This window comes from Myotis daubentonii, chromosome 2, assembly GCF_963259705.1.
Source record: "Myotis daubentonii chromosome 2, mMyoDau2.1, whole genome shotgun sequence".
Classification (NCBI taxonomy): domain Eukaryota; kingdom Metazoa; phylum Chordata; class Mammalia; order Chiroptera; family Vespertilionidae; genus Myotis; species Myotis daubentonii.
In genome coordinates, this window is record NC_081841.1 from 56,152,559 (window position 1) to 56,175,801 (window position 23,243).

The 23,243-nt window shown below is 44.3% G+C and overlaps 3 protein-coding genes across 10 annotated transcripts in view; 1 reads left to right on the forward strand and 2 right to left on the reverse strand.

Annotated features, from left to right (window-relative positions):
- SARNP (SAP domain containing ribonucleoprotein) overlaps window positions 1-6,364 on the reverse strand; it is a 64,175-nt gene extending 57,811 nt beyond the window's left edge. For all 3 annotated transcript variants that reach the window (XM_059683177.1, XM_059683176.1, XM_059683178.1), the window contains exon 1: window positions 6,223-6,364. In XM_059683177.1, the coding sequence (XP_059539160.1) occupies window positions 6,223-6,258 (36 nt within the window). In that variant the 5' untranslated portion in view covers window positions 6,259-6,364. The remainder of the gene's footprint in view (window positions 1-6,222) is intronic.
- A 159-nt stretch (window positions 6,365-6,523) lies between these two features.
- On the forward strand, window positions 6,524-12,105 carry ORMDL2 (ORMDL sphingolipid biosynthesis regulator 2). 5 transcript variants are annotated; one of them, XM_059683182.1, is made up of 5 exons: window positions 6,569-6,661; window positions 7,009-7,124; window positions 7,558-7,732; window positions 7,889-8,040; window positions 11,892-12,105. In XM_059683182.1, the coding sequence occupies exons 3-5, from the start codon at window positions 7,559-7,561 to the stop codon at window positions 12,103-12,105; spliced, it is 540 nt and encodes a 179-aa protein (XP_059539165.1). In that variant the 5' UTR covers window positions 6,569-6,661; window positions 7,009-7,124; window position 7,558. The 5 variants fall into 5 exon arrangements, with proteins under 5 accessions (XP_059539163.1, XP_059539165.1, XP_059539162.1 ...); XM_059683180.1 differs by lacking the exon at window positions 7,009-7,124 and having other exon boundaries at window positions 6,524-6,661; XM_059683179.1 differs by having other exon boundaries at window positions 6,577-6,661; window positions 7,009-7,732.
- A 24-nt stretch (window positions 12,106-12,129) lies between these two features.
- DNAJC14 (DnaJ heat shock protein family (Hsp40) member C14) lies at window positions 12,130-21,875 on the reverse strand. 2 transcript variants are annotated; one of them, XM_059683168.1, is made up of 2 exons: window positions 20,466-21,875; window positions 12,130-12,231 (listed from the first exon to the last, which is right to left on the reverse strand). In XM_059683168.1, exons 1-2 carry the CDS (start codon window positions 21,873-21,875, stop codon window positions 12,187-12,189), a joined length of 1,455 nt encoding a protein of 484 aa, XP_059539151.1. In that variant the 3' UTR covers window positions 12,130-12,186. The 2 variants fall into 2 exon arrangements, with proteins under 2 accessions (XP_059539151.1, XP_059539152.1); XM_059683169.1 differs by lacking the exon at window positions 12,130-12,231 and adding an exon at window positions 12,373-13,317.
- Between the last annotated feature and the right edge of the window lie 1,368 nt (window positions 21,876-23,243).

The window sequence follows — 23,243 nt, forward strand, 5'->3', positions numbered from 1 at the left end:
ACTACTTTTAAAAACCAAGTTATAGAACACTTTATACAGGATACTAACTTTAATGTTAATGTAAAAAAATAATGCACATACACACACCCCATTCCATGTGATGTATATACACAAGATGCCTGGACAAGAAACAAATAAATTAATACTGAGAAGAAGCTTGTTGAGGACAAGTGTAGGAAGGAAACACTACCATATACCGTTTTGTACCTTTAGAATTGTGAACTTGTACATAAATGACCTATTCAAAGATTAATTTATATATTTTTCAGTATCAATAAGGCATTTTCCATTCTATCAACCTCCAGAGAAAAGACCAATCAATAGCTCAAATAACACATTTACCATTAATCATTTATTGCCCTGTGATTTCTTCTGTTTACTAATCTTGATTCAAATCTTTTTCATCTGTTATCTCTTGATATGGTTTGTAAACTCTTTGAGGGCAGAGACATTTCATATCACTTATAACATTTCATACAACAGGAACTCATATTTATTTTTAAGTACTAATACATGACGGACTAAGGCAGTGATGGCAAACCTATGACACACGTGTCAGAGGTGACACGTGAACTCATTTTTTTGGTTGATTTTTCTTTGTTAAATGGCATTTAAATATATAAAATAAATATCAAAAATATAAGTCTCTGTTTTACTATGGTTGCAAAGATCAAAAAATTTCTATATGTGACACGGCACCAGAGTTAAGTTAGGGTTTTTCAAAATGCTGACACGCCAAGCTCAAAAGGTTCACCATCACTGGACTAAGGGCTAAACTTTGAATATTATTTCCTCATTTAATCCTTACAGCAAACATAAGTAGTTGGTATTATGATCTTATTTTATAAAGAAAATGACGCTTAAAGAGATTTAATAATTTTTTAAAAAATCATATAGAAAATAGTGGAGCTCAGGTCTCTCTGATTTAAGCCCAATCTTAACTACCAAGATGCTGACATTGCTCTCATGTACATGCTCTATCACTCTCCAGTTTCCTCTTACCTCTCCTCATCAGCCTCCTTGCTAGCTCTTCTTCCACTCAACCTGTAAATACCAATATTCACTAAGATTCCTTCTTTGGCCTTCTCATCCCACTTGTATCAAAGGTTTTCTCACTTCCCAGAATCAAATCACTGGCAAATCCAGTCAGCTCTACCTTCAAAATATATCTAGGATCTAATCCCTTCTGGTCTTTTTAAATACAGATTATTGTAAAAATTCTACAGTCCCTGCATCTTATTATAGTTTATTAACGAGGTAGTCAGTGATTTTTTGAACATTTAAGTCAGAACATGTCATTCCTCTCTTCAAAAATCTTCTATTGGTTTCCTATCTCTAAGAGTATATGCCAGATCCTAACAATCACCTATAAGGTCCTCTTACACTATGCACAAGGCTCACTCCTTCAAGTCTCCGCTTAAACATCATATTCTCAATGAGGCCTTCCCTAGTCACCCTATTATAAATTACAATACCCTTCTTCCCACTGTACTTCCTATCCTTCTTTCCTATTTTTCACTACAGACTTTACTACTATTTGACACTATACATTTTACTTTATTGTGCCTTCCCCAGCAAAACATAAACTCCACAACAGGAAGAATTTTGTCTACTTTGTTCATTACTCTATCTCTAGTACCTATGTTAGCTGGCATATGGTAGGCACCCATAAATATTTTTTTGAGTAAGTCCCAAACCTTTATTATCAGCTTTCAACTCTTGAGCAGGGAGACTCACATTTCCAACTGATTACCAGGTATCTCTCTCCCTTTTTTTGTTAATCCTCACACGAAGGTATTTTTTCCATTGCTTTTCAGAGAGTGGAAGGGAGGGAGGGAGGGAGGGAGGGAGGGAGGGAGGGAGGGAGAGAGAAAGAGAGAAAGATCAATGTGAGAGAGACACATCAACTGGTTGCCTACCACACACGCACCCGACTCGGAGCAGGGAGCAAACCCAAAACCCAGGTACATGCCCTTGACGCAGAATCGAAGGCTGACATTCTAAACACTTAGAAGCTTCAGCCAGAGCATGTATTTTTTCTTCTTCTTTATTTTGTTTTTTTATGATTACCAAACATCTCCAAGTGTATGTCTCAAAGATATCTAAAGCCCAAAAGTGAACTTATCTTCTCTATTGCACCAAAACTGGCTTCTTCTCTTCTTCCCAAACTATACTAAAGCTATCACTACTCAAATCTTGAGTCATCTTTCATTCCTCCCACATCTAACTGATCTATAAATACTTACAATTTTATATCCCAAATTTCTTTTAAATTTGTTCCTTTCCAAGGTAGCCACTTACCTACTTCAGGTCTTACTAAATTTATTCACTTAACAAATAGTTACTGGGTACCCCCTGCATGTAAACCATTAGTTTAGGTATAGGGAAATAGTCATAAGCAAAACGGATAGAGTTTTTGTCCACATGAAGCTTACAACCTAGTAAGGAAACAAGGCAATCAATGATCATATACATAATACTTAACTGATTAACTTTTTAAAAAAGTACAGAGTCCTATGAAGGCATTAAAAGTAGTCTGTCGATGTGTGGGTAGAGAGAACCTATCCTACACCTAAGGGTTCCTTGGATAAATGATGTTTGACTACTGAAGGGTAACTAGCAGTTAATGAAGATGTGGGGAACAGGGAAGTGGCAGCAGCACTACAGCAAAAAGCATGTGTAAAGATTCTGGGTTCTGAGGTAAAGACGAGGTAGTGGTGCACAGCGATTAAGAACATAAATTTTGGAGATAAACTGCCTGGATTTGATCCACCATTCATTAGCTGTGGAACCTAGGGCAAGTTATTCAATTAATTTCTTTTTTTTTTTTTAATATATTTTATTGATTTTCCACAGAGAGGAAGGGAGAGAGATAGAGAGTTAGAAACATCGATGAGAGAGAAACATCGACCAGCTGCCTCCTGCACATCCCCTACTGGTACATGCCCCTTGACCGGAAATCGAACCTGGGACCTTTCAGTCCGCAGGCCGACGCTCAATCCACTGAGCCAAACCGTTTCGGCAAATTTCTCTAAGCTTCCATGGTTTCCTGATTTTAAAATAGCCCTGGCAGGTGTGGTTCAGTTGGTTGAGCATTGTCCCACACACCCTCACCAAGAGGTTGCTGGTTCGATTCCTGATCAGGGCACGTGCCAGAGTTGTAGGCTTGATCCCCAGTGAGGAGGCCTGCAGGATGTTTCTCTCTCTCTTTTCCCTCACCCTTTCTCTCTCTCTCAAATAATAAAAACATTTTTTTTTTAAATGGGGATAACAGAGGCATTTCCTTTCCAGAGTTATTGTGCAAATTAAATCAGTTAATGTATGTAAACAGAGCTTTGACCAGTGATTGCCACATAGTAAATGCTATTGTTAAATGTTAGCACTTAATGAACACGTTCATTCTGAGGAATGAAATAAAATAAAGCCACTGTGGTTGGAGTGTGAGAAACTAAGCTGGAAAATTGGCAGGTTTAAAGGTAAAAGGTTTTAGCAAGGGAGTGAATAATAAAAATGTAACTGGTGAAATTTCTCCCTCTCAGATCTCATCCTCCACACTGCCAAAAGAACACACATGGATCACATCAGCTCCTTCTTTAAAAATTTCCAAAGACTCCCCACTTTCTGCCTACATGACAAAAACCAAATGCCATACGCAACTTAAAAGGCCCTTTTCATTATCACTTCAATCTACCACTGTAGTCACACAATTCATCTAGTTCCCTTTACAATCTTAAGCCACTAACATATATGCACTTTATGCTTCAAAATTACATCTGACTTTTTCAACACTCTTGCACTTGTAGACCCTTCTCATTCTCTCCTCTGCAGTAGTCTCTTTTCTCACCATTGTAGAAATTTGGTACTATTACAGTTCAAAGCATTTTCACCCACACAATTCAGTCTCGATAACTGAATTTAGATGGCATTTCTACAAAATCTTTAGAATTCTGCAGGTGATGTGGACTTACCTACCAATCCAGATATTCTTCCTTCCTATATTAAAGATTGTTCCTTTCCTCTGAGGGCCCCATCTAAATTTCTTTATAAAAATGGAAAGACTAAGAAAAAAGATATAACCCTAAGTCCGTGGTTGGCAAACTGTGGCTCGTGAGCCCACATGCGGCTCGTGAGCCACATGCGGCTCTTGGCCCCTTGAATGTGGCTCTTCCTAAGCCTTAGGAGTACCCTAATTAAGTTAATAACAATGTACCTACCTATATAGTTTAAGTTTAAAAAATTTGGCTCTCAAAAGAAATTTCAACCGTTGTACTGTTGATATTTGGCTCTGTTGACTAATGAGTTTGCCGACCACTGCCCTAAGTCAACCCAAGCCAGGATTACTCCATCAAAATCAACAGTGGAACCAAACATTAACTGTCCTAGAAGTCAGAATTAAAGGCATGGGTTCTTAACCAGAGGTCCATGGACTCCTCAGGGCTACATGGTAATTTTATGAAGCCCCTCAAATCGCATGCAAAGTATGTGTACATGCCTTTTTCTGGGGAGAGGGTCCATACCTTTCATCAGAGTTTCAAAGATATCTGTGACCTCCAAAAGGTTAAGAAGTGCTCTAGAGAAAAAGCAAAGACAAGCAAATGTGATTAAAAGAGTGAATCCTTTTTACTTTTTAGGCTGTCAGGGGTGCCTCATGATCTCTTAATACCTGAAATCAGGTCAGAGGACATTATCCAATCAAAATAAAAGTTAATATGGTCCTAACAAATACAGCTTCTATGGAAGGAGGAACTCCATACACAAAACCAAATCCATGAAGGTAAGTCACAAGGCTGGTACCTTACTCCAGGGGTTTCAAAATGGGGACTAATAGGAAGAAAATATTTTACCTTCTATTCATATTTCCTTTTATCTCATTTACTGAAACATTCCTTTTCTGTGTGTTTTATAACATACATAACAGTATGGTACCACAATTTACATAAGTGTACATATAATGGAAGTGGTTGCTCAATTTGTCTTACTTGTGGGAATATGAAACCACAGATATAATCTACACACTTCAGTACCAAGTTAACAGTAACTCCAGAATAACACAAAGACCCACTAGTACAGTTCAGAATCCAAGAGTAAGAAATCTATCAGCTTTCACAAAAAAAGCTAACCAATGTCAACTAAAAAGCGACTAAAAGGACCTCTCCCTACCCTTACTCTCCTTACTTTTGTTTGTTTATAAGCTAAACAAGCTTTAAAGGATTAGTTTTCAGCTAAGTCAGTCTGGTTTGTCCAAGATTCCCAGGATGATGTGACCAAAACATTTAATGGAAAAACTACTTGCGAAACCACAAACGGTCAACTAATCAAGATATTCTCATAATTTACCCTAAAGGAAATTACTCTTTTCTTCCAGGAAAATAAATGCGAGAAGACTACCAAGATTGCCAAGGCACATCTTAGAACAGGTGATTGAGAGTGTCACCAAGTGGTGATACCCAGAGATGCAAGGTCCATCCGCGACATGAAATGGGACAGAGATAACCCTAACCTTGAAAATGTTTTTCCAAAACATTACAGCTACAAGCGAGCTGTCTGTCTGGCAGTAGGTAGGGAGCGGGGAGGGGGGTTGCTGGCCGGGGGAGAACCACGTGAGAGAAACTTTTAAATCCGAGCTACCTGTGCCTTTTCTACCTCTAAATATCTCCTAAACCCCAGGTTTCTATGGGGAGAACAGTATCCTAAGCCCCTTGTCAGGTTTCAAAGGCGCGCCCCCGCCCCCAGGGGGGGGGCGTAACCCCATCTAAAAAAAAGTGGATTTTCTGGATCACTTTGAGACCTAAATAGGTAGAAATACATAAAGATGCCAACATATCCTAACGGGAATCAGCTTGGGACAATGGGAGAGGAAAGCATCAACCCAGGGAAGAAAAAGGGGTGCACGGTGCGGCATGGGGCAGAGAGGTGGGACCACTGACGTAATGCAGCTGACGAGAAATGAGGAGAGAACTGGTTGTAGGCACTTACACAACCCGGTGGAGAAATGACGGACGATACAACAATGAAGAAGAGAGCCGAAAAAAACAATACAGATACAATAAAACCGTGAGGAGCATGGGAAATTAGGACAGGCGTAGTGAGGAAGAACTACGGAGGGAGCCGGTAAAAAGTGGAAAAGCCTACAAGAAGAGCACCTCGGAAAGGGCACAAGCCACTCCCAGAATTCAGTCCCCAGAAAAAGTCTAAGTCAGCCCCTGCCCTCCTTCACAGTACCTTCAGTTTATGCAGCTCCACCGTCTCTGCCGCCATCTTGTTACCCCTCCACTCCTCTAGGCCCCCACTCGCAGCCTCCGCTTCCAGCAGCTCCCGCCCAGGCGCAGGGTCAACCAATCACCGCCACTCTTACTATCACCTCACACCATCAACTCTTCCCATTAGTCAATAGCTGCCGTCCTCTCACTCCTCCAGCCAGCTTTCCCCACCTCTCAAAAGGTGGGGCAGGGAGAGGGGCGGGTTCTGCGCCTTCCAAACGACGGAAACGGCGACCAATTGGGCGTCTTCATTGCAGACCCCCAGCCAATGGATGGCGGCAGCGCTAACCCTGTTCCACCAATAGGGAGACAGCAGATAAGCGTGGGCGGCTGCTTCCTGGAGACCATAGGTATAGAAGGGAGAGCTGCGCCCCTCGCCGATCAGCTTCTGAAGCTTGCAGGTAGGGGTTTACGGGAGACTGGAAAGGGGTGCTCGGCAAAAATGGTGGGAGGCAAACCGTGAGGGGAGGCGAAAGCGGCGGCGGGGATTGGAGCGGCGGTGAGTTAAATATCGAGAGAGAACCAGAGGGGAGCCGACGTACGAGAGATGGAAGCTGGGAAAAGCATCGGGCAGGTTCAGTATTAGGGTTTAGGGAATTTTAGGTAGAGAGGGGCGGGCAAGAGCTGCTTCCTAACTGGACATCAACTTTAGCACGATTTTAAGGAGCCAAGTTCAGACGATCTGAGCCGCCTTTGGATTTGAGGTTAGGGCTCCAACTGGAGGCGCCAAACTTAGGTTCCTTCCTAGCTCAACCCAAAACCCTGGGTAAATTCTCCCAATGCCCCACGCTTGAGAGGAGGAATTGGGATGTTGGCTGCTTACATGCCACGGGGATGAGTGGACGGGCAAGCCCCAGAGTAAAGGTGAGGATTGGAAGTAGCTTTACCCCCTCCTGCCTCCTTAGTGAATCCTTGTTTCCCATTACCTGCTTCTGGAATTATGGGTGTATGTAACCTCTTCAGGCTTCCTTATTAACTTCAGGAAAATAAAGTGAAATACTTCTGTTTCCCTGCTCCTTTAAGTAGGTGCCCAAGCCTAGATTTACTCCTTCAAGCTGAAGTATAAGAATCAAAGATTACCATGTGTCTTTAAGATGTAGAGAGTACTCTTCTTGCCTTTTAAGTATTTTACCTCCCAAGTCTTCAGTTTTTCTTTGTGCATGATGGGGATGTTCTTTCATTCCCAATACAGTTCAGGGGATTTGAGCTATTCAGGAGACAATGTGGGGGCAAAAAAATCAAAGAGGGGTTGAGAGGAAGTAGAGGTGGACTCCTGCCTGATCCGCCACTGTGGTAGGATGAATGTGGGAGTAGCACACAGCGAAGTAAACCCCAACACTCGAGTGATGAATAGCCGGGGCATCTGGCTGGCCTACATCATCTTGGTAGGACTCCTGCATGTGGTGCTACTCAGCATCCCCTTCTTCAGCATTCCTGTTGTCTGGACCCTGACCAACGTCATCCATAACTTGGTGAGCGCTAAACCACACCCTATACCCACCCCAGGCCTTTCCCAAACAAAATAAAATCCCCAATTATCTGGGGATATGCCTTCCTTTGGGGATCTTAATCTTTGGGCTAAAGGACCATATGCTGCCCCTTCAAACTGCTCCCTTTTCTCCTCCCAGGCCATGTATGTCTTCCTACATACGGTGAAAGGGACACCCTTTGAGACCCCTGACCAAGGAAAGGCTCGGCTACTGACACACTGGGAACAGATGGACTACGGGCTCCAATTTACCTCTTCCCGCAAATTCCTCAGCATCTCTCCTATTGTACTGTGAGTCCAGTGGGAGATATGGGAAATGCTCCAAATGCCAGGTACAGAGGCCCACAGAGGACCTTAAAAAAAGCAGACTAATCACTTGGACCCTTTAAAGATATTATGGTATACTAGGTCTAAATCTAGGGAGTGCAGTAAAAAGTAGAAAGCAATAATCAAGCATTCCTTGCTGCCTCCTTGGTGATAGAACGGAGATGGGACTGAGAAAACCAAGTAAAACCAAATGATTTTACATTTCCAAAAGATGTGAATAAATTAAGGCAGAACTGATGTAAATCTGTGAAAACTGGCCTTGGGGAGTGGAAGCACAGAGGACTTAACAGTGATACAGGCTGAAACTGCTTCAGCTGTCATTTGCCACATGTCATTAACAATTATTAAACACACAAACTAACGTACAGATCTCCAGTTAAAGGTGCTGATTATCTCCCTGACCCCTAGGATATTTTCAAATATCCTAGGACTACATGCAATAAAACTGGTCATTTTAAAATAGAAGAGAAAGTCACTGGAAAGGCCAGCTTCACTCAACTTATTTCTTTTCTTCCCAGCTACCTCCTAGCCAGCTTCTACACCAAGTATGATGCTGCTCACTTCCTCATCAACACAACCTCATTGCTCAGCGTACTGCTGCCTAAATTGCCCCAATTCCATGGGGTTCGTCTCTTTGGCATCAATAAATACTGAGAGATGGGACTGGGGACAACATTGGAACAAAAGGCTGTAACATCTTTCCCTTCTCCATACTGTCTTCCTTTTCTTGGAAGCCTGAGAACTATACAACTGTTCCAAAACTCCCAGGATGAGAACTGATTGGAAAATGGGCTCCCTGGGAGTAGCCCTGGTAGGAGCAGGCTTCTTTGAATCGGGAAAGGCAGATGAGGTAAGGGACAAATCACTCTCCTCCACAGGAGGCCGTGTTTGGGCAGCTTGTTTGGTTTTCCCATGTCTTCCACCCCCACTACCTCCAGCTCTGTTTTGCGGTGTATTTCCCTCATAATAAAGGTCATTTTTTTTTTCAGATATGGCTACTCTTTGGTCAGCAGGGAGGGTAGGGAGATGTCCTCATAAGGCTGGGGAAGAAAGATGGAACAGTGACTTAATACACAAAACTTTTCTAAGGTACTTTTTATCCCCTCTCCTTCGGTTCAGGAGGTGCCCTTCACTCCCAGCTAACACTTAGAGAAAGGATTCTCAGATGAGAAAAAGGACACTATCTATAAAGGCAAAGAAGAGAGGGAAGAAACAGGTTGCCAGTTACATATTTATAGAAAGATAATCCCCTGGCTTTAAATAGTTATGTACATACAAATATCAACAAACTTAAAAAAATACAAACCCTTGGATCATAAGGGGCCTACCAGGAACCCCTTTATTCTTTCCCTCACCCAAGGGCAGAGGGCATGAGTCTGATTTTTTTAAAATTATTAGTTTGGCCATCCCTGCAGAAACAAGCATGAAGTTGGACAGTTACCCACAAGGTGACAGAAAAAATTCAGAGTTCCCACTCTCTGAACTCTATCTCCTATAATTAGAGTTACATGCTTTCTTGTTCTGTCTTTTAACTAGTATTGGGCTAACTAGTATATTCAGGAGGGAGCCCTGAACTGGGTCAAGAAATAAGATAGACTCATAGTTTAAAAAGAGGAGGGAAAGTCATCTGCTGTAGAAGCAAAAGACAAGACAAAGGCATACAGACCCTAGGGAAATACCCAGTTCCCACACTCCTCTGGGAGATACTGTCCTGCCCAGGTCCATGCCCTAGGTTCTTTGCTGTAGCCACCCCCTATTTCTTTGGTATTGTCAGAAGACCAGATTCAGTTCCTGGGTACCGGTGGAGGAGGGAGAGTGGTTCTGGGGCTTCCTACAAGTACTGAGTGAACAATTTGAGCTTAAAAGTTTCCCTTTTTAAAATATTTAAAAATAAATCAAACTCCATCCTATGCTGTACACAGCCCTTTTGACTCCCTGACATTGATTTGAGGAAAGAAGAAAACAAGTGTCAACGCTGGAAGGGCCTCCTCACTTTCTTCCGCCTCTTCGGTTTGGCTTCTCCCTTGGGTACTGTGCTGTTGGGCTTGGAAGCTCCGGTGGCCCCAGGGCCAGGGTGAGCTGCAAAGAAGTTCCCATTGGACATCTGCCCCGGGGGTACTTGAAAGATCCGGTTCAAGAAATCCTGAAGGTCAGCAGGAGGGGCATCTGGAGTGGCTCTGAAAGGAAAACAGAAGAATAATGAGGCAAGAGAGCGTCAAAGTCAAACATAGGTAACTATGTTAACGATATATTGAGTCAGTTACCAAACTTCTTAAAGGGTGAGACATCTAGGTGTCCTAAGCACCATATTCAGAACTAGAATAGTGGATAGATTATTGAAAGAAATACCACCTACCTCTGTCGCCCACTGGTGCCTGGTATCCGAGAACCAAATGAGATGTGATAGGGGACTCTATGAGTATCTGGGGAGATTCCTACTCGCTGACATCCAGCCCACTCTGCACACATGAGAAAGAATTAGCTAATACATCATATAAGCATATTTGAGCCTGTATTTCTACAGAACAGAAGTGTACCTGTGATGTCATACACCTTTCCATCCATCAGTGCAAAGTAGGTGATCTTGAGGCCCAACATACTCGACTCTGCCCAAAAGTCTCCTTCTTCAGCAGGATGCAGCCTATTACACTCAGCACAGTATCTGGCACTCTTAGGTTCCCGGTCCATTTCAAACCTCCTGCAACCCAACAGAAGGGCAATTCCTTAATAATTTGTCAAGCCTGTGACATTTCTGTAGTCTCATTATTATGTGTTATTACATATGCCTATGCATACCCTTCTCTCAATCTTCTATCTTAAAGGTAAAAAATGTCTTTTTAAAAAATATATACTTTTATTGATTTCAGAGAGGAAGGGAGAGGGAGAGAGAGAAACATCACTGATGAGAAAGAATTGTTAATTGGCTGCCTCCTGCACGCCCCATACAGGATCAAGCCCGGAACCCAGGCATGTGCCCTGACCAGGAATCGAACCATGACCTCCTGGTTCATAGGTCAATGCTCAAGCACTGAGCCACACCCACTGGACTGTCTTTTTTTTTTTCTTACTAATTAGAATCCCCAATCTCTTTACAATATGACAGAAGTGGAAACCCAAGAGTTCTCTTACTCACCATTTCTATCCCACAACTACCAATAATACAAAGAAGGTCTTTGGCTACCTAACCCCTAAGCCAGTGATGGCGAACCTATGACACGCGTGTCAGAGGTGACACACGAACTCATTTTTTTGGTTGATTTTTCTTTGTTAAATGGCATTTAAATATATAAAATAAATATCAAAAATATAAATCTTTGTATTACTATGGTTGCAAAGATCAAAAAATTTCTATATGTGACATGGCACCAGAGTTAAGTTAGGGTTTTTCAAAATGCTGACACGCCGAGCTCAAAAGGTTCGCCATCACTGCCCTAAACTGTGGCTGTTACATTCCTATTTCATACCTGTGCTTTCCCTGGCATCGACTGCACATCATAGTATTCATTGCCTCTTTGAGGTCATCCTGCAGCTTGGACAGAAACTCATTCACTGACCGGCTCAGCTCATTCTCTGCCATTCGTTTCCTAAGAGAAGAAAGGCTTTATAAATCAGAGGGTATTGAACAAGGAATAAAAGGAGACAGATCTGTTGGCCTCTTAAAGGCCCTTCGCCTACTAGAAAGACAAGCAATTTTCTCCACCTGAGAGGGCATTCACCCGCAACTCTAGGGACCTCTGCTATTGAAGATTATTCATTTACGCCACCTGACAATTTCCTATCTCCAACTTACATCTCATATTCCTTTCGCCTTTCAGGATTGCTGACAATGTCCCAAGCTGCCCGCAAAACCTTGAAGGCCTCCTCAGCCCGGGGATGATGATTTTTGTCAGGATGAACCTACCACAACAAAGAAAGAATTCATCACAAATCCATCCCAAACCTCTCCCCATCTTGGGTCAAAACCTTATGTTAAGTGATAGCCCTGGTCAGTGTGGTTGGGTATCATCCCATGCACCAAAAGGTTGCTGATTCAATTCCTGGTCAAGGGCACATGCCAGGGTTGTGGGCTCAATACCCAGTAGGCAGCATGCAGGAGGCAGCTGATCAATGTTAGCTGTCACATTGATGTTTCTTGCTCTCTTTCTCCCTTCCTCTCTAAAAAAAAAGTCAATAAACTATTAAAACACACACACACACACACACACACAAATCATGTCAAATGGTTCTTTTTCACTCCCTTTGGGAGAGTCAATACAGTTTTTTTAAAAAAGTTAAATTCTTTATTGTTTAATATATTACATGTCTCCTTTTTCCCCCCATTGACCTCTCCCCAGCCGCTCCCACCCCCCAGCACATAACCTCACCCTGCTACTGTCTGTGTCCATTGGTTATGCTTATATGCATGCATGTAAGTCCTTTGGTTGATCTCTTACCCATCCTGCCCTACCTTCCCTCCGAGGTTTGACAGTCTGTTCGATGCTTCTACGACTCTGCATCTATTTTTGTTCATCAGTTTATGTTGTTCATTATATTCCACAAATGAGTGAGATCATGTGATATTTATCTTTCTCCGACTGGCTTATTTCACTTAGCATAATGCTCTCTAGGTCCATTCATCCTGTTTCAAATGATTAAGAGTTCTTTCTTTTTTACAGCAGTGTGATAATTCCATTGTGTAGATGTACCACAGTTTTTTAGTCCACTCATCTGCTGATGGGCACTTAGGCTGTTTCCAAATCTTAGCTATTGTAAATTGTGCTGCTATGAACATAGGGGTGCATATATCCTCATTGGTGTTTGATTTCTTGGGATATATTCCTAGGAGTGGGATTACTGGATCAAAAGGGAGTTCCATTTTTAATTTTTGGAGGAAAATCCACACTGTTTTCCACAGTGGCTGCACAGTCTGCATTCCCACCAGCAGTGCAAGAGGGTTCCTTTTTCTCTACATCCTCGCCAGCACTTGTTCGTTGATTTGTTGAGGATAGCTATTCTGACAGGTGTGAGATGGTACCTCATTGTCGTTTTGACTTGCATCTCTCAGATGATTAGTGACTTTGAGCATGTTTTCATATGTCTCTTGGCCTTCCGTACGTGCACTTTAGAAATATGTCTATTTAGGACAAGCATGTCAAACTCAAAGGCTAACACGGGCCAAATAAACAAGGTTTAAGTTTATGTGAGCCACAAAAAAAAAAACAGAAGCTTCAATTTTCATAGAAACATGCTGAATACAAAGGGCTGAAATAAATGAGTAATTGTTAACATAAAAATAGAACATTTTAATAAAAATTAATATTTTTTCTTGAACATTAATTTACCAGACACTGAATAACTGCACAAATTAATAAGTGTAACGCAACTAAACCTATTTTTCTTGTTCTCTGAAAGCGAAATATTTCCTGTTGCGCACACCAAATATTTATCTTCAGTTTCCATTGTCCTAGGAATTGTATCAGCAGATATTGCTACAACATATTTCTTATATTTTGCTGCCTATGGATTCTTCTAAGATTTTTATGGTTTCCTGTCTTACCTTTAGGTCCTTTGTCCACTTTGAGTTTATTTTTGTGTATGGTGTAAGTTGGTGTCTAGTTTCATTTTTTTTTTGCATTTATCTATCCAAATCCAAATTTCCCAGCACCATTTATTAAAGAGACTGCCTTGAATCCATTGTATGCTCTTGCCTCCTTTGTCAAATATTGAGCATAACGGCTTGGGTCAATTTCTGAGTTCTCTGTTCTGTTCCATTGGTCTATATGTCTGTTCTTGTGCCAGTACCAGGCAGTTTTGAGAACAGTGGCTTTGAAATATAGCTTAATATCTGGTATTGTGATCCCTCCAATTTTGTTATTCTTTCTCAGGATTGCTGTAGCTATTCGGGGTCTTTTTTTATTCCAGATGAATTTTTGGAGAGTTTGTTCCAGGTCTGTGAAAAATTGCTATGTTAATGGGGATTGCAATGAATCTATAGATTGCTTTGGGTAGTATGGACATTTTAATGATGTTGATTCTACCAATCCATGAACACGGTATATTCCTCCATTTGTTTATATCTTCCTCTATCTCTTTTTTCAATGTCCTGTAGTTTTCTGAGTACAGGTCTTTTAACTCCTTAGGTAAGTTTATTCCTGGGTATCTTAATTTTTTTGTTGCAATGGTAAATGGGATTTTCTTTTCGTTTGTTTCTCTTTCTGTGAGTTCATTATTGGTGTATAAAAAAACCCCATAGATTTTCTATGTGTAATATTATATCATCTGCGAATAATGACAGTTTTACTTCTTCTTTTCCAATTTGGATGCCCTTTATTTCTTCTTCTTGTCTGATCGCTATGGCTAGCACTTCCAGTACTGTGTTGAACAGGAGTGATGAAAGTGGGCATCCCTGTCTTGTTCCTGTTTCTGATAGGCTTTAAGTGGGGATGATGCTGTATTGCTTTCCGGAACTGATTGGCCCCTCTTCAACACAGTCCCTGAGGGCTCTTTGGGGCTATTCAGAGTCTTTGTTTCCTTGGGAAAACTCAAGATGTGGGCCAGGTGTGGCATTATTAGCTGTCTTGAGGCTGCTGGCAGGGGCTGGCTCTTCAGGAGAAAAATGGTTTGGAAGGTCACAAATGTCTCAGTGCCGGATTCCTGGTCACCTCTCTTGCTTTGCTTTCCTCCACAGCCTCTCCCCAGGCCCCACAAATCACCTCTACCTGCACCGCAGCCTCAGGTGACTGTTTGTAATTGAAAGGTCCTATGAACTGGTTTTATTGAAGACAAACAAAGGCAAAACATTCAAGAGACTGTGAGTTTCTCTACCCTGCCCCCATCCCCGGAACCACGCTGCTTGGGCAGCTCTTCATGCCACCTTTCTGGGTGCAGCCTCTCTCTGCCGTGGACTTAGATCTAGATTCCCCAACCGCCAGCAGCCCTGTGGACTTCTTTCCACAGTCGGATGTTACGCCTGTCCCCAACGGACATGGTCTTGGTGCAGTGCAGCTTCCTCCTGACCCTCAGCCATGGTCGCATGTCTCTCTCCAGCCCAGATCCCTGATCCTACAGTTCTTCAGGCGTCCTCTGCCCCTCTTGGCTGCTGTCTCATCAGCTGTGTTTAATTCACCAATTCTGGCTCTCCAATTTAGTTGCTTCTTCTTCCTTTTTTTCCCCCCCTAGAGACAGGGTCTCGCTATGTTGCCCAGGCTGGAGTGCAGTGGCTATTCACAGGCGCGATCCCACTACTGATCAGCAGGGGAGCTTTGACCTGCTCTGACTCCCGACCTGGGCCGGTTCACCCCTCCTTAGGCAACCTGGTGCCCCCCCCTCCCTCCCCCACGCTCCCGGGAGGTCACCATATTGATGCCGAACTTAGTGCGGACACCCGATTGGCATAGCGCACTACAGCCCAGAACTCCTGGGCTCAAGCGATCCTCCAGCCTCAGCCTCCGGAGTAGCTGGGACTACAGGCGCGCGCCACCGCACCCGGCTAGTTGCTTCTTCTATGTCAGTGGTTCTCAACGTTGGCTGCACATTAGAATCACCTGGGAATCTTTTTAAAATCCTGATATCTGGGCCTCATCCTCCCGAAATTCTGTTTCTTTGTTATGGGGTGGGGCCACAACATTAGTAACAAAGAAACAGAATTTCTGGAGGATGAGGCCCAGAAATCAGGATTTTTGAAAAGATTCCCAGGTGATTCTAATGTGCAGCCAAGGTTGAGAACCACTGTGTGCTCCAGGACAAGCGCAGGACACGTCTGCCTATTTGGCCGCCATTCTCTCCTCTCAATATAGCTTAATAATTGCTCTGGCTCTGCAGAGAGATCTCTGTTCAAGTCACAGCTCTGTCACTATTAGCTACATGACCTAGAATATTTTATCTATCATAGATTGTTGGGAGTATTAAATGAGAATACGTGTGAAGTATATATCACAGAACCTGTACTAGGGTGATCCACCATCCCAGTGCACCTGGGATTGTTCCAGTTTTAGCAGTCAAGTTCATGTCTCAGGAAAGCCCTCAATCTCAGGCAAACAGGGATGGTTGGTCACCCTACCTGGCACATATATACTAATTCCTCACATTTAAACTTAATATATTGTCAGTTATAAAATAAGAGTTCCAAAGATGTTACATTCTCACTTTTCTAACTAGAAAATTCTCATATCTACTCAAAACTTCCTACAATAGTTTGCCTTTCTGTCCCAGAAATGAAATAGCATATTATGATACAGGCTTTTTATTCCCTTTTCAACCTTTCTCCAAGACAAACAATAACTTCTCTTCCTACTGCTTATGATTCCCATCCTCATTCCTCCAAAATACAGAGATAAAGCTGGTCTCTTGACTGATGCCAAATAAGCAGAATGCTGTTAAATCTCCCATATTCCCAGGCTTATTGAACAGCCTTGTAATCATGGTCACTCTAGGGCAGCAGTTCTCAACCTGTGGGTTGCGACCCCTTTGACGGTCAAACGACCCTTTCACAGGGGTCGACTAAGACCATCCTGTATATCAGATATTTACATTACGATTCATAACAGTAGCAACATTACAGTTATGAAGTAGCAATGAAAATAATTTTATGGTTGGGTCACAACATGAGGAACTGTATTTAAAGGGCCAGAAGGTTGAAAACCACTGCTCTAGGGCCTAATAAGGGCAGTGAGAGATTCTATAAAAGAACCTCACTGACATACTGACGGAAAACAAGGGGGGTTTCTGGGGTGTGAGGCAGGGTATTGAGGACTGGGTAACTTAACATCATCTCTACTCCAAAGAAGTAAGTTGAAAATGATATTTTTTTGGGAGATTGATATTCCACAAACGAGGATATCTGCTAAAAAAGACATGAAGGTGAGAAAAGAGCTCTACTATTAGTAACTATTTGAATGTAAGCACTTGTTCCCCACTCTAAGAATATCCCAGGCTATCAACTAAGGGGCATGCATTTCCCACCAAATTAATTTAGTCCTCTTGTAAGTTGCAGGACTGGTACTTTATTGTGCCCTGAATGGTTAATGGAAACCATGGTTGCCCATTCCTTTGGTGTCATGCAACTGTTGAAGTAATCTGCACACTGTGATATTGTACCAATCTAGTTCCATACATTCGGTCAAACAGGCCACCTGTGCAATTTACACACATTATTTATATTCATAATATAGTTTCACTAGTACAGGAATAGAATCATCTAAAAATAGAAATCTAATATTAACTTCTAATAGCAATTTGTTTTTTTTAATTAAATCTTTATTGTTCAGATTATTACATTTGTTCCTCTTTTTTTCCCCCCCATAACTCCCCTCCTCCCAGTTCCCGCCCCACCCTCCGCCCTCACTCCCCACCCACTGTCCTCATCCATAGGTGCACGATTTTTGTCCAGTCTCTTCCCACATCTCCCACACCCCTTTTCCCCCCAAAATAGTCAGTCCATTCCCTTTCTATGTCCCTGATTCTATTATAATCACCAGTTCATTCTGTTCATCAGTTTATTTATTCACTTGATTCTTAGATTCACTTGTTCATAGATGCATATTTGTTGTTCATAATTTGTATCTTTACCTTTTTCTTCCTCTTCCTCTTCTTAAAGGATACCTTTCAGCATTTCATATAATCCTGGTTTGGTGGTGATGAACTCCTTTAGCTTTTCCTTATCTGTGAAGCTCTTTATCTGACCTTCAATTCTGAATGATAGCTTTGCTGGATAAAGTAATTTTGGTTGTAGGTTCTTGGTATTCATCACTTTGAATATTTCTTGCCACTCCCTTCTGGCCTGCAAAGTTTCTGTTGAGAAATCAGCTGACAGTCGTATGGGTATTCCCTTGTAGGTAACTGAGTTTCTTTCTCTTGCTGTTTTTAAGATTCTCTCTTTATCTTTTGCTCTTGGCATTTTAATTATGATGTGTCTTGGTGTGGTCCTCTTTGGATTCCTTTTGTTTGGGGTTCTCCGCGCTTCTTGGACCTGTAAGTCCATTTCTTTCACCAGGTGGGGGAAGTTTTCTGTCATTATTTCTTCAAATAGGTTTTCAATATCTTGCTCTCTCTCATCTTCTGGCACCCCTATAATTCTGATGTTGGTACGCTTGAAGCTGTCCCAGAGGCTCCTTACACTATCCTCGCATTTTTGGATTCTTTTTTCATTTTGCTTTTCCGGTTGGGTGTTATTTGCTTCCTCGCATTTCAAATCATTGACTTGATTCTTGCGCTCCTCTGGTCTGCTGTCGGGAGTCTGTGTAATATTCTTTATTTCAGTCCGTGTATGCTTAATTTCTAGTTGGTTCCCCAACATAACATCGAGGGTCTCATTAGTTTTCTTGTAGATCTCATTAAGTTTATCGGCGGCTTCTAAACAGTTCTTGAGGAGACCTTAAAAGTGTGGTTCTGAACTCTATATCTTCCTTTGACAATTTTGTCCTGTTTCTTTGTCTCCGCATTTTGTTATGCTTCCTTGGTGCACCCCCTAGTGGTCTTTGTTCGCAGTCTTATAGTTAAATCTTGATTGTTGTAGCTAATTCCAGGGAAGGTTTGACCTCCAGGCCAAGTGGCTATGAGAATCAGCTGTGTCAGCAGTGAGAGAACTTCTGTCCTCTAGGGAGGTGCTAATCTAGCCTTTGCCTGAGGCTATCGGGCAAATGCCTCTGTGCAGGGCTTGGGCGGGGCGGGTCGCACAGGATCAACAGGGTGGGCCGGAGAGAGCAGTTATGGCGGCTCTCAGTCCTGTCCCCAGGGGCTCTGCCTCTCTGAGTCCCAGCACCCGCTGCAAAGCTCGGAGAGAAAGCTGCACTCGCTATGACCGAAGCCAGACAGTCCCGCTTCTTCCGTTTGAGTCTGGGTCCCTAAAGATTCGCCCGGATCTGGAGCTCAGAGTCTGCGACTCCCTCCCGATTGAAAACGCCAACCGCGCCCTCCGCCGCTAGCCCGCTCCGCGCACTCCGCACCTCAGAATTTGACTTCAGCACCGCGCCTCCTCTGAGTGTCCGTATGCGTTTCTCTTTCCTCCTAGTTGTAGGACTTCCACTCAGCCAGCGTTCCTGTGGTTCTGGGTGATGTCCCTTCCGTTTTTTGGTTTCACTTTTGAAGTAGTTGTTCAAAGCAGCAAACTCCGGCGTTAACCTATGCCACCATCTTGGTTCTCTCTTTAATAGCAATTTGATTGCATACTTGAATTAAATCATTTCCCTCAAGCATGTGGTGTATCACAACTCCCACTCACTTTTTATTAATAAAAGCAACCATATTTTCTTTTCCTTTTTTAATTTATTTTTTAAATATATTTTATTGATTTTTTACAGAGAGGAAGACGGATAGAGAGAAACATCGATAAGCTGCCTCCTGCACACCCCCTACTGGGGATGTGCCCGCAACCAAGGTACATGCCCTTGACTGGAATCAAACCTGGGACCCTTCAGTCCGCAGGCCAACACTCTATCCACTGAGCCAAACCAGCTAGGGCCATATTTTCATATATGACATACATTTGTACATATTTCTGATTTTTATTCCATTTTCCTTCCCTTTCCCACTCTGGGTTGCTGGTCTTTTTTTTAAAAGATATTTTTATTGATTTCAGGAAGGAAGGGAGGGGAAGAGATAGAAACATCGATGATGAGAGAGAATCATGGATCAGCTGCCTCCTGCATGCCCCACACTGGGGATCAAGCCCACAACCCGGGCATGTGCCCTGACCGGGAATTGAACCGTGACCTCCTGGTTCATAGGCGACGCTCAACCACTGAGCCACGCCAGTCAGGCTGGGTTGCTGGTCTTGAAATAGCTTTTCTTTCACCTGGTCCTGGAATAATCACTCACAAGCACTCCCCGAACTGTCCCATACTAGGTCCACACTTGCCATTCTGGGACAGATGGTTGAATTTCCCTATATTCAGAAACACCCCTCATTTGTTCAGGGAGAGGAACTGACAAGTTTTCTGAATAGACCTCTTCTCCACCCTAGCAGAGGGACTTCAACTCAGCATTTCAAAGTGAGTGAGTCCAACATTGCCTGATATACCAATTCATTTCTTTTCATTAAGGAAAAGAATCTCACCCAGCTGGTGTGGCTCAGAGGTTGATCATCGACCTATGAACCAGGAGATCACAGTTTGATTCCGGTCAGGGCACATGCCTGGGTTGTGGGCTCGACCCCCAGTTGGGGGCAGGCAGGAGGCAGCCGATTGATGATTCTCTCTCATCACTGAGGTTTCTATAGTTCTCTCCCTCTATCTGAAATCAATAAAAACATATTTAAAAATAAAAAAGTTTTTATGACTCTTTTCTAAGAATTAAAGTTACTCTTCAGCTTAAAGTTGATTTTCTTCTCTGCCTTCCCTTTATTCTACTCTCCCTAAAATTAGGAAATAAAATATAGGCACAAGAGGGATAGGAAACGGGGGGAGGATACTCACCATTACTGCCAACTGCCTATAGGCCTTCTTCATTTCAGCGTCTGATGCTGTGGCTTCAACCCCCAAGACGTGGAACGGGTTTAGCTCATCTTCAGGAACCCCAGCCATGGTCAAGAGTCGAGTCACTTCCTCTTCAGGCTGGTAATAGCGACCACTAGCTACAGGTGCATTCTCTTGTCTGTTAGTCCTCTGTTTGACCCAAGGCAACTCCAGCCAACCCCACTGAACCATTCTCACCATCTGCTGCCAGGGCCTGCTCTCTCTCAGCACAATCAGACAACGCTGCAAGGTGGGAGAATCCAGCCAAGAGAAGAGCCAGGTGGCTTTAGCCCTCCAGCCTAACCGGTCACCCAGTCTCACGAGAAACTGCCAGGCCACCTGCAGACAGCCCAACAAGAGGGCCAGAGCCAGAAGCAGCAAAGCACCCAGTAGCCGAAGAAAACGGGTGAATAGCCCTGCCCCATAGCAAAACCCCTGGTTCAGAAACTGGAACATTACCTGGGCCCAGCCACCCAGTCGCCCTGCCCAGACTCCTGCCCAGACTCGAAAAAGGTCCAAATCACTGCCTTTCAGCTGCCTGCATGCATAGATGAGATGGCCACAACTTTCCACATACTCTCCCACCAACACCAGCAGTTCGATCAGCCACCAGAAGCCTGCTTGTCCAAGCTGACACAGTTCTTCTGCTCCCCATAATCCCAAGCCTCTGCGCTTATCTGCTTGACTTCGTTTCCGGCCCAGCCGATGTCGACCAGGGGACCTGGGATCCCTGCGTCCACCCTCCCAAGTATCGTCCTTGGCTGCAACACGGTGCCGCTGCCTCCGGGGTGGAGGTTTCTTTCCACTGGGCACACGAGAAAAATCACTGGGGAACTTGGGTTCCTCATCATCATATTCCTCTTCCAACTCTTCATGTTCTCCTAAAGCTGGAGACATACAATGGTGGCAAAAGTTGCTAGAAGAGTTCTCTCCTCCCCCAGAGTAAGGCTCTTCAGGGAATCCAGGGGTTCCCTGGCAGTTGCAAGCAGATGGAATGGAAAGAAAAGAATGGTTTTCATCCTCCTGCTGCCCAGCCTCATTCTCTCTTGAGAGTTCCTGATCCACTCCTGACTCTTCTTCTGAAGACGCCTCACTCTGATCAGGGTCCTCTCCATTTCTAGGGGGTCCTGGACCCCTTGGGGGGCCATGGCTTGGATCCGACCAGTGGGCTGGGTTTGGGGGCTGTGTGTACTTAGGACTAGAGTGCTTTGTGAGGCAGCGGGTACCATTTGGAGCAGGCCTCGCTGAGTCCCTGAGTCCTGAGAATGAAAGTATTTCAGGGTCCAGAGAGGGTCCTAAAGTCCCGAGCGAGGCACCACCACCGTGGTGGGCTCCACACGACTGTCTTTCTCCGGGGTGCTTCTGGGCCATGACCCCCTGGCTTCCTGAAGATTTTAGGTCACAGCCATCATGGTAAGTTCTAATGCCTGTAACAAAGTATCAAGTTGGGTCAAGGACAGGTCCAAGGAAGGGGTTAAATTGAGAATATACATAGTATATAGAATGCATCCACCTCCCTTGCCTTCCCAAGTTCTTTGGGGGCATTTATTACCTCTAGCAATAAGCCAATACTACTTTAACCACAACACCACTCCCTGCCCCCTCCTCCAGCTCCACCTAAGTTTTTCTTCTCTCCCCCGAAAGATACAGCTCTGAATCCGGAAAAGAGGGAGGTACTGCAAAGGGTGTGGTCCTGGGATCACTCTAGGGAAAAACGGAAAAACGATCGGAAGGGAGGGCTGTAGGCTGCCTGAAAAGGGTGGGGACCCTGCGGCCCTTCAAGAAAACCTGGAGGCGGAGCTTGGGGTTGCCCCTAAGACAGACAACCAGGGAACCCTGAGCCTGGGCAGACGAGGAGAAGGTAACGTACCGAAGAGCGGCGGTAACTCCTCCCCCTCGAGCTGCTGGGCCCAGAGCCAGGGGAGCTAAGAGAGCGGCTCCCCCGGCTCCGCCTCCCGCTCAAGCTCTGCTTCCGCCTTCCGTCCCCGCCGCAAACGCCGACCTACGCCTATTTTCACTTCCGGGGTCACCACGGAAGCGACAAGAAGGAAAAGAAAAAGCGGTTGGCTGAAGCGCGAGCCAGTCTAGCGAGCCGTGTGTCAAATCAGGAGGCGGTCCTGGGGGAGCGCGGGTGCCGCCCCTTAAAGGGCCCTCTGCTGCGGCCCTCCGCGTGCTGAAGTAGAATCCCTGCAAGTTGCACCCCTGGAAGCGAAGCAAGTGGGTGCTGCAGCAGCGCCTGCGGTCTGGGGACAGATTCTTAGGGTCCCTCTGGCTGGATTTGTGGGCTTTTCCGAGACTGGGAGATAGAGGACAGCCTCTGAGCCATAGTTTGTTTCCCTTGCAGACAAAACTAGGGAGCATAGAGGGGCCACCGCCCTGACCCCTTCCTTGCTAGCTGAGGACAGAGGCTCCTTTGTATCATGTTCTCTCCAAGAGAAGACACCCCGGGCCAGCCCCCCGCCCTGGTCCCCCTGGCACTGCCCCTTCTTTCCCAGCAACCCTCGGCCTCCCCGGCTTCTGACCCAGCTGGCGAACCGCCCCGTATAACTGCAGCTATCACGGCCCGGACCCGCCCCTCTGGACGCAGCTCCAGGCCCCCTCACGGAGCGGGGTCCGAGACCACGCGCGTAGCAGGACCTGAGCCGAGAGCCAAAACCCATGCACTCCGCCGCGGGCTGCTTTGCATCTCATTTGCATACCGAGCCGTTCGGCGGACGCGGACAGCGACCCCTCCCCCAC

Bases quoted from the DNA above. Each gene is read 5' to 3' on its own strand.
- ORMDL2 (XM_059683180.1), top strand. From the start codon at position 7,559: ATGAATGTGGGAGTAGCACACAGCGAAGTAAACCCCAACACTCGAGTG. The intron at 7,733-7,888 runs GTGAGCGCTAAA...TTCTCCTCCCAG, and splicing joins CCAACGTCATCCATAACTTG to GCCATGTATGTCTTCCTACA. The intron at 8,041-11,891 runs GTGAGTCCAGTG...TTCGCCTTTCAG, and splicing joins AGCATCTCTCCTATTGTACT to GATTGCTGACAATGTCCCAA.
- DNAJC14 (XM_059683168.1), bottom strand. From the start codon at position 21,875: ATGGCCCAGAAGCACCCCGGAGAAAGACAGTCGTGTGGAGCCCACCAC. The intron at 12,232-20,465 runs GTGAGTATCCTC...CTTTTTTTTTAG, and splicing joins ATAGGCAGTTGGCAGTAATG to AGAGGAAGGGAGAAAGAGAG.